This window comes from Neoarius graeffei, chromosome 17 (assembly GCF_027579695.1).
Source record: "Neoarius graeffei isolate fNeoGra1 chromosome 17, fNeoGra1.pri, whole genome shotgun sequence".
NCBI lineage: Eukaryota > Metazoa > Chordata > Actinopteri > Siluriformes > Ariidae > Neoarius > Neoarius graeffei.
This window is the reverse complement of record NC_083585.1, coordinates 32,572,848-32,583,021: the sequence shown is the minus strand read 5'-3', so window position 1 is coordinate 32,583,021 and position 10,174 is coordinate 32,572,848. Positions and strand designations below refer to the sequence as shown.

Below are 10,174 nucleotides of genomic sequence, written 5' to 3'. Positions count from 1 at the left end.
AAGGGTTAGGGCTAGAAAACTAATAGTATACCTAGAAGGGTAATTGCAGTAAACTTCAAAACTAAAAAGTGGACTAGATGTATATAACCAGTAACTAATAGTATATTTCCAATATGCTATAAAGTATACTTTAGTAAACTAAAAAGTGGACTAGAAGTATAAAACCTAGTATATTTCCAGTATACTATGAAGTATGCTTTTGTAAACTAAAGAGTGGACTACAAGTATAGAACTAGTAAACTATTAGTATATAAGTTTACTTGTGGTATACTTTCAGTACAAAATAAAAAATACTAGTTGTATACGCAAAGTTTACTTCTCTTAGACTTAAAGTATACTTTTTATAAACTAAAAGTGGGTCAATTTAATCCCAAGAAGTATTAGATTAGTTTACTTACAAGTATACTGTAAGTATATTGATATCAGTATACTTAAGAATATAGACTTAAGTACACTTAATAAAATGAACTTGAAGTATACTTCTTTTTGATAAGGAGAGCCATAGCTTAAATAAATCAGATGCTAACTTCTCTGTTCTTTGTTTTGTTTTGTTTTTTCTTTATTTTTCAGCCAAACTCACCAACCAAGAGTCCTATAACAACTTCACCAACAACAACATGGGGAATCCACGGCTGTCTCCTTTGCCAAGCCTGACGGTGGTGCTGCCGCTGGCTCAGATTAAACAGCCCATGACTCTGGGCACCATCACCAAGCGCACAGGGTGAGTTTTACACACGCTGTTCAGGACAAAACTCAAATTTAGCTACAAATCGGGACCTCCTGCGCGTAGGGTACTGAATCGTGCCATATTTGTATATATTTTTTATTTACGACTGGTGGCTTCTTCTCATACCAATATTTGTAGTTGGAAACGTCGTAGCTTAATAAACATACATTCATAGAGTTTGCATGACACTTTCCTAGCTTCCCATTCTAGCTGCTTAGCTCCAGGGTTCACCTTTGAGCTACGAACATGCCTCAGATGATTTGGGGGTGTCATAACTTTTGCTTTAAGGGCAAAATTGGACATTTAAGCCATAAAAGCAATTTTATAGAAAATCTTTTGTTCAGTTTTATTCGTGAATATCAGTGAGCGTGAATAGGATTGATTATTTATTTATTTGCACAATTGGTCACTCTTTTTCACTTTAAATACATCACCTAGCCGTGTCATCTTGCTGTGCTGCTCTACTTTTGGTAAATCACGTTTTTAAATTACAATCAATGATATTTGAATGTACGTGTTTGTTAGCGAATAGTGCGTTGTCCTGTCATTGGTGTGGGCTTGGTGTGTGTGTGTGTGCGTGTTTAGAACATAAAACAAAAATGATGAAAGTGAGACTTGTAGCTTATTTCATGCAAACTGTCAGTTTTCAAAGCAAGCACAAACGAGTTTGCATCTGTTGTGCGGACAGGATTTAGGTTTCCATCTTCTGGATGCATATAGTTTGATTGGTATGCAAACCTAGCGCCGTGTCCTCCTGTATGTTGTTCTTTTCTCTCCTCGTTATTCAGGTATAATCAATGAATAATACCTGCCAAGCGCACCAGAGCTTGCGGATCACCTCCGTGTCATATGAACACAGCCTTAAAGACTAGTCAGCTGTATCAACGACTGCAGCGAGCATTTACATACTGGCTCGTCATAATTACGATTTATTCCAATTGTTTATTTTTATTTAAATGGAAAGTTTGAATGGGAAATCCACTAACGAAACAAATGATGCAGCAGGCTCAATGGCAGAGCAATAAACACAGAGATGATGGACTGTAGCTGGAGCAGCGGAGGCTCATGTTTGAGTTCGGATGCTTGTAGATTTATGGAAATGTGGAGTTAGATTACTAATGTTTAGTGACAGAACTCTTCCTTTTGCTGCCTCTTAAAGGAGAACTGAAGTCATTTTTAAACTTGCTTTATTTCTTAATTAACGTGTTATTCAATTACGTTTTCGGTTTTAGTAACCTTATATCGTGACTCGTATTGGCAACTAATTGCAATTAAATATTATACTTATCGGCCTGTTCGGTTTTTAGCCATGTTGAATTTAGTTCGTTTGGTCCACGGCAGGCGTCGGTTATCTGCGCGATCTTCACGAGACTTGTGCGAGACTTCGAAACGTGAAGTGTCAGCCAGGTGTCAGCGCCGCCATTTTGAAAACTGTTTTCCAAACGAAATATTGCACAAAAACGAGTTTAAATGACGATTACTGCCTACTTTTTTCAAACTTTCCTGATCGCTATCAAAACAAACACAACTTCCGGCTTGATTACATCAGCATTCGAAAGAGGGCGCGCGCGTCTTTTAACAACGTTGGCAGATGTTGGTCACTTTGATTTGCGCTGTACGTTTTACTTCCGTCCTACGATGTCTCGCACAGGTCTCAGTGAATCTCGTTTATGGCCGTTGCTTTGACACATGGACTGATATATTACAGAGCGTATTTCAAACACTCATAACTTGCTCGCTCTCTCTCTCTCTCTCTCTCTCTCTCTCTCTCTCTCTCTATCTATATATATATATATATATATATATATATATTTATTTATTATTATTTTTTTTTAAAATAAAATGAGAGAAATAGAATTTTGATAATAAAAAATTTGCCTTCGGTTCTCTTTTAAGCTACAGATTTTAGGAGCTAGGATTGAGTATTAACAGTTGCCAGTGTTTAAAGCGTCTCCTTTACCACAGGGCTGTTGAATTCTCAAATCAGATTGGGGTTGATTAATTTTGTATAACATCAGCTCTGACGGTCGTTCCAGCTGTAATCCAAATCACTGGTTTATATTAATGCTCTCGGTCTAATACATAATAATTTCATATAACAATCGGCGTTGTAGTCGAGTCACTAAACCTCGAGTCCGAGTCCAGTCTCGAGTTCCCAGTGTTCAAGTCCAAGGCATTAAAAAAAAAAAAAAATCAAGTCTGAGGCGAGTCCACTATCGATCCGAGTCGAGTCCAAGACTCCAACCGCACCATTTGACGGTGGCTGTTTTAGCACCATTAACATTAGTTTGTTCCTGAACATGACATATGAACAGGTAAATGTGCTTCTCTTTGTCAGGGAGTGTGAAGTATTCTGTCAGAGATGGTTGGGAGACGGATGCAAGTGCAGAAGGTGTGTTTATTAATACAAGTGAAGACGGTAAACAATCCAGAATGGCAGGCAAAATCGTAAAACAGTGAAACAGGCAATAGGTCGAGCGAAGCACAAACAGGCTATCGTAGACTCCGCAGAATCAAAGACGAGAAACAGGAGATCAGGGATCAGGAACCCGAACAAGGAAATAAGGCTCGGTAATGTGTCAGCAACGCAACTCAATACTTCGCAAAGTAAGTGCGTTTTCACAGTTTTTTTATATCGGCACGCTGTTTGCGCCTTAATCCTGTACAGGTGCGAGTTGTTTATGGGACGTGCGTGAGAGTCCGCTTGGCACGCGCACTGTCCGGAGCGCGCCCGAGAGTCTGTCTGATGCACGTGCCAAGGCGCGTTGGTGTGACACTTTTACACAAACTTAGTACAAAAATTTACGTAGATATAAATATCTTATGCAGATTATTATGACGTTACAAAAAAATAAAGAAAAAATCCGAGTCCTCGTCTCCAATTTCCGAGTCCTAATGCAGTTAATGCACGAGTCCATGTCCGAGTCATCAGTGCTCAAGTCCAAATTGAGTCACGAGTCCTTAAAATTAGGGCACGAGTCGGACTCGAGTCCGAGTCCTGGACTCGAATACTGCAAGCCTGGTAATAACTCAGGGACTAATGTAAGACTAATAATAAACAGATTTTAAAAAACTACATTATTTAAAAAAGAAAAAGTGGTTAACCTTTCTGGGCAGAGGATACTGTGCTTTGAGATCACTCAGTAACATGGCAAGCTGGATTCTTTTGTCTTAGAAGAAGAGAGAAGGTTGTTGAGGAAATGAAGTAAGTAAATGATAACAGGAACAAACTTAACTCGTGGACATTCCACAACAGTTTATGACAATGTTTATTAATAAATTCAAAATTGCAGTTGTCATTTTTCAGGAATAAGAGGACTGAAACATTTTAGCATGTGCTTTTATTGGAAAGTAATCATCTTTGGGGATTGGTGGGAACAGTAACGCTTCAACTTTGAACCATCACACCACTTTATCACTTGCTGTTGGGTTTGTTTTCTTTTTCACATATCCTATTTCTGTAGTAATGCAGTAATCCCACACTTCTCCAGTCTCTGTGCTTTCTTTTGTGCTGATGCATTTATTTTTTATGCCTCCGCCACCGTAAGGTGCAGGAGGCATTATGTTTTCGGGTTGTCCATTTGTCCATCCGTCCGTCCCTCCTGAAACCTTGTGAACGCCATATCTCAAAGGCTAATGAAAGGAATTTCACCAAACTTTCACCATTTGTGCGCTTTGGGACAAACATGAACTGATTAGATTTTGAGATCAAAAGGTCTAAGGTCAAGGTCACTGTGAGGTCAGATGTCTGTCCGGAAACCTTGTGAACACAATATCTCCAAGGCAGATGAAAGGAATTTCACCAAACTTTCAGCATTTGTGCATTTGGAGACAAACATCAACTGATTAGATTTTCAGGTCAAAAGGTCTAAGGTCAAGGTCACTGTGAGGTCAAATGTCTGTCCGCGTGCGTCCATCCCGAAACCTTGTGAACGCGATATCTCAAAGGCAGATGAAAGGAATTTCACCAAACTTTCAGCATTTGTGCATTTGGGGACAAAGATAAGCTGATTAGATTTTCAGGTCAAAAGGTCTAAGGTCAAGGTCACTGTGAGGTCAAATGTCTGTCCGCGTGCGTCCATCCCGAAACCTTGTGAACGCGATATCTCAAAGGCAGATGAAAGGAATTTCACCAAACTTTCACCATTTGTGCATTTGGGGACAAAGATAAGCTGATTAGGTTTTGAGATCAAAAGGTCTAAGGTCAAGGTCACTGTGAGGTCAAGTGTCTGTGCGAGAACCTTGTGAACACAATATCTCCAAGGCAAATCAAAGGAATTTCACCAAACTCTCACCATTTGTGCATTTGGGGACAAAGATAAACTGATTAGATTTTGAGATCAAAAGGTCTAAGGTCAAGGTCGCTGTGAGGTCAAATGTCTGTCTGAAAACCTTGTGAACACAATATCTCCAAGGCTAATACAAGTAATTTCACCAGGTCAAGATTTTTGTGAGGTCAAATGTCCATCCTCAAATCACAACTTAATAAGGCGTGTAGTCTACGGGCGGAGGCATCCCCATCGACACCGTTGGCGTCGAGTTCTATCTTTATTCTCATTGCTTCTTCCACTTTTCGTGTTCTCTCTCTTTAGCTGTAGCCAGCATGTGAAAACACTAAACAGAAGCTCCACTCCGTAACACACCTCTGTCCGAGTCTGCCTCAGATGATATCTATCCATCCCGCCCTTCTTCACACAGCTTTTAGTGCTGCACTTGTGTGTGGTAAAGGGACATGTGTGAGCTCTGCACAGTGCCTCACTCTGAAGGGAAATACGAGTAGATATTCGACATGAGCAACCTTGTACCAGTGCAGAGCGGAGCAGGTTGCAGGTTGGAAGCCTCTCCTGCCCTGTTGCACGTACGATCCGACTCTCACACTGACTGTGCAGGAGCAGTGAAGGCCCATCTGTCAGGCAGCACAGGCCTCTGCATGGTGTGTGTCTGTGTGGCACTCCGAGCACATGCATTTACACCTGGATGAACAATCCCTGTTGGCAGGACGGAGGTGGGACACACCAGGTGCTCAGTCCTGTGTGTGTGTTTATACACTCATGTCCACTTCAGCCTACACACACACACAGAGGGTCAGGGATAGGGCAAAAAAAAAAAATTGACTATTTTCAGAAATCCCACCCGCTCCACTGGTACACATTTAAAGCTATGAGAACCATAAGCTGAAAACATGAAAGTATTATAAGTATGTAGTTAGATACTTTGCAAAATAACCAGATTTTCAGCAAGAGTGTGATTTGAAGCTTTCTCGAGTACTGAAACATTCAACTATAATTATTGCAGGTTTTGGTAATTGCCTAGTATTTTAGCTTTAACTACTTTTTTTACTTTATTTATTTACTAAACAGAGACAGTACATTACACATTCTCTCTCTCTCTCTCTCTCTGTGGTCCGCGTCACGAATGACGAGCGGAGTCTTTCAGTTGACGTCTTTGACGGCACCTTTGAGATCTAAGGTCAAGCTGTTCCTCAGCATGGACACGGCCTCTTTCCGTCTGGTTATGCCAGGCATCCCTGTCTGTGGTGAGGTTGTGCCATGAGGTCAAGTCGAACCCAAATGCCTTCAGGTCTTCCTTGATGCAATCCTTCCATCATTTCCTTGGGTGACCTCTGCTTCTCTTGCCTTCTGCCATCTCGCCAAATAGCAGTTGTTTGGCGATGCGATTGTCCTCCATACGACATACGTGTCCCAGCCACCGGAGTCTATTGTTGCGAATCATGGTCTCAATGGTGGAGGTCTTTGCTCTGTTGAGGACTTCTCTGTTTGTCTTCTTGTGCCACCATCTGATTTTAAGTATCTGGCGCAGAGAACGCTGATGGAATGCTTCCAGACTTTTGAGATGGTGTGAGAGAGTTGGCCAAGTCTCACTGCCATACAGCAAGGGTGGTAGGACAATAGCTTTATAAACAGTGAGCTTTGTAGACAGGTTAAGTCCTTCCCAATTCCATACTCTTAAGCTTAGGGACTTGAATGCAGCTGCACCACGAGAGATTCTGTGTTTGACCTCTGAGTCTAACGAGGCATCTTCTTGACACAATCCCACCAAGGTATGTAAACTTCTTGGCACGCTTGAGGGTCAAGTTCTCAATCTTTATTAGGGGTGGATGAGGGCAGTCAATATGCATCACTTTGGTTTTGAGTTTACTGATGGTAAGACCCCAAGCTTTGCAAGACTGATTGAGGGCAGTAACTCCATACTGCAGAGAACTTGCACTTTTTGTGGCTAGAGATGCATCATTTGCGTGCAGGAAATCATCTTGCTTAGTTGTTGATGCTGACTTTGACTTTAGGTGACGCGGGTTGAAGAGCCTGCCATCCATTTTGTGGCGGATGTTGATGCCAAAATCTGGAAGGGATCTGTGGGCATGGCGCAAGACATAAGCAAAGAATAGAATAAACAGTGTTGGGGCCAGGATGCAGCCTTGGTGCAAACCATTGGTTACCTCAAAATCTTCTGTTAGTTCACCACTGATGGAGACATGGGCATGCATACCGTTATGGAAGCTTTTGATGATGTTAACAAGTTTGCTGGGTATGCCTACTTTCAGTTTAGTTGTCTTGTATTGTATTGTATTTATGATTTAAATGAGTGATTTTCATCTGCTCTCCTTGGGCAGTTAAAAAAAACAAAAACGAAAAGCAAATACAGTATATGGCCAAAAGTATCTAGACACCTGGGATGGGTTTCTCTAAAGCCTCTTAATGCTAAGAGTAGCTTAACTAGGAGAAAGAGTGTTCATTGTGATGCTCGCTCTACCATTTAACGATGATCTTTGTGTTACGATGCTTTTGGGAAAGCCTGACCATTACTCTGATATGTGCTTGTTGGACATCCCATTCCAGATTTAGTCCTCTTGTTGCTGCTATAATAATCTCCATCATTTTGGCCAGGCTTTCCACTCGATTCCGGATTGTGGCTGTGAGGATTTGCTCATTCAGCCACAAGAGCATTAAAGTGCATATCCTGGACCAAATTCGTTTTTTTAATATGAAAGTATGTCCCTTTACGCACTCATCCAGAAGGGTAATTTTGCACAAGGCCATCTGTCTACAACAGAAAAAAATAAAATAACAAAACGCATCTGGAAAAATCCCAAGGGAGTCTGGAGCCAGATTCGTGACGTCACCTGCGGAAGCGCCAGCAGGCTGCGCGAGCTTTGCACGGTTTCAGTGCACAGCCTGTGTAGGCCAAGCGCTCCCATTTCTCTCTCATTGTCCGGTCTTTTGGGAAACGATGAGTACTAATCCCATCAAGATTGGTGTTGCTCCACCCTACCACGATACATCTGTTAACCATTTTAATAATTACGTGATAACGTTGAAGAAATTTGCAGAAAACCACCAGGTCGTTTTCTCATAAACAAACCAGCGCTGACGTAGGATTCAGAGGGAGGCGTCCTGCAGATGACGTCACGAAAATCAATGTTTGCCGGGAAATCCAAATGTCAAGTTTTTTCAGAGGCGGACCAATTCGCCTCAAATGGCTTGATTTCAACTGAATTTTTCTGGTATTGCGCAAGGTAAAAAAAATATTGCACAAAATGCAGAATGCGACACATATTTGACCAAAGTTTAATATAAAATAGAATAATTACATTGATCTTGCTCCTGGATTTACCTGTGATATGCACTTTAAAGAGGTCAGGCACCAATGTCGGGTGAGGAGGTCTGGGGTGTAGTCAGCACTCCAGTTCATCCCAAAGGTGTTCAGTTGGGTTGAGTCAAGTTCTTCCACACCAGCCTTTGCAAACCATGGTGGACACTTGATGCACAGGGGCATTGTCATGCTGGAACATGTTTGGGCCTCTTATGGCCCTTTTCCACTACCCTTTTTCAGCTCACTTCAGCTCGCTTCAGCTCACTTCAGCCCGACACGGCTCGCGTTTCGACTACCTCAGAGTAGCACGACTCAGCTCGCTTCAGCCTTACTCAGCACCCAAAACTCGCACGGTTTTGGAGTGGGGCTGAAGCGAGCCAAACCGAGCCGAGTGGGGCTAGGGGCGTGAGGAGACACTCCCCTGTGCACTGATTGGTGAGGAGGAGTGTCCTCACACGCCCACACATGCCCCGTGAGCACGCTGGGATCTGTAAACACCGTAAACCCGGAAGAAGAAGAATTACGAATTACGAGAATTTCTGAAGCCTTATGCGCCTCGCCTCATCTATACGCTCTTGCCAGTATCTGTTGGCGTTGTCGGTGACAACAAGCCACAGCACCAAGACCAGCAACACTAACGACTCCATGTCCTCCATGTTTATTGTTTACTATCTGGGTCGTGAGACTACCGCTTAAAAGGTCACTGATGTCACTGTTTGCGCCGCCTAACGACATCACGTGACGTCCACCCACTTTCGCTAACTCCACCCAATGTGTCCATCCACTTCCAGCCAGCACGGTTCAGCGCGGTTGTAGTCGAAATGCAACTCCAACAGCCCCACTCAGCTCAACTCAGCACGGCACAGCTCAGCCCGACTCAGCCGCGTTGGTAGTGGAAAAGCGGCATTAGTTCCAGTGAAGGGAAATCTTAATAATACAGCATACAGAGTCATTTTGTACAATTGTGTGCTTCTAATTTTGTGGCAGCAGTTTGGGGAAGAACCCCACATGGGTGTGATGGTCGGGTGTCCACATACTTTCAGCCATACAGTGAAAAAAATACAGGATAAAAAAAATTCAGGCGAGCATGGTTACGTAATGCCTAAAATAGCAAATCCACTAAGAACACAAATGATGTTCTATTTCCTTCACTCCAGACCGCCAGGGCGGTGCTGAAAGCACTAGTGGAAGGATCTTTGCATCCGCGCGTTTTGAGAACCGCATACAAAAGTTGTCATCCCATGATGTATGACGTGCCTGCCTACATAAGGCAACATCCCACGTCATCTGGCCTCTTCTTTTTTTCTCGCGTTGGAATCGCATCTCTTCGATTGGAATTGTGTGTGTGTTATCAGTTAACTGTGGGAATACCTGCGACAATCTACAGTGCAGCTCGTGACTAAAGAGGACTTCAGTGGGACTCGACTCCATGCAAGCTGTTTGGTCGCTAAGGTAACTTGGTTAACATTATTTTGAGATTGTTTTATGTATCGATAGTCACTGAATCTTGGCTGCCAAGTTTTCAGGGACGGCTATTATATCGGTCTTGTCACAAACTGATCAGTTGCCGGCAGGTTTGTCAGTGTTGAGTGAGTTAGCGAATTGGTTGCCAATAACGTTAACGTGTACTTCCAACTTTACGTGAGCATTGGTTTTCTGGTTGCTAGTAAATCGTTGTCTGTAGCAGTAAAGTTGCGCTTGCAAACTCGCTAGCCTTGGTTGCCAGGCTAGCAACCAGTGCTACACCTTGCTTCTTTTCTAAAAAAAAAAAAAAAATCGCGGGTGAGACGACACTGAGATGGATTCAGTGAGGTGTTCCACTTGCCCCAACCTAAT

The 10,174-nt window shown here is 42.6% G+C and overlaps 1 protein-coding gene across 5 annotated transcripts in view; it reads left to right on the top strand.

Annotated features, from left to right (window-relative positions):
* The window catches only part of bcas3 (BCAS3 microtubule associated cell migration factor), a 442,206-nt gene that overhangs the window by 146,137 nt on the left and 285,895 nt on the right, over positions 1-10,174 (top strand). For all 5 annotated transcript variants that reach the window (XM_060944029.1, XM_060944028.1, XM_060944030.1 and 2 more), the window contains exon 16: positions 571-721. In XM_060944029.1, the coding sequence (XP_060800012.1) occupies positions 571-721 (151 nt within the window). The remainder of the gene's footprint in view (positions 1-570; positions 722-10,174) is intronic.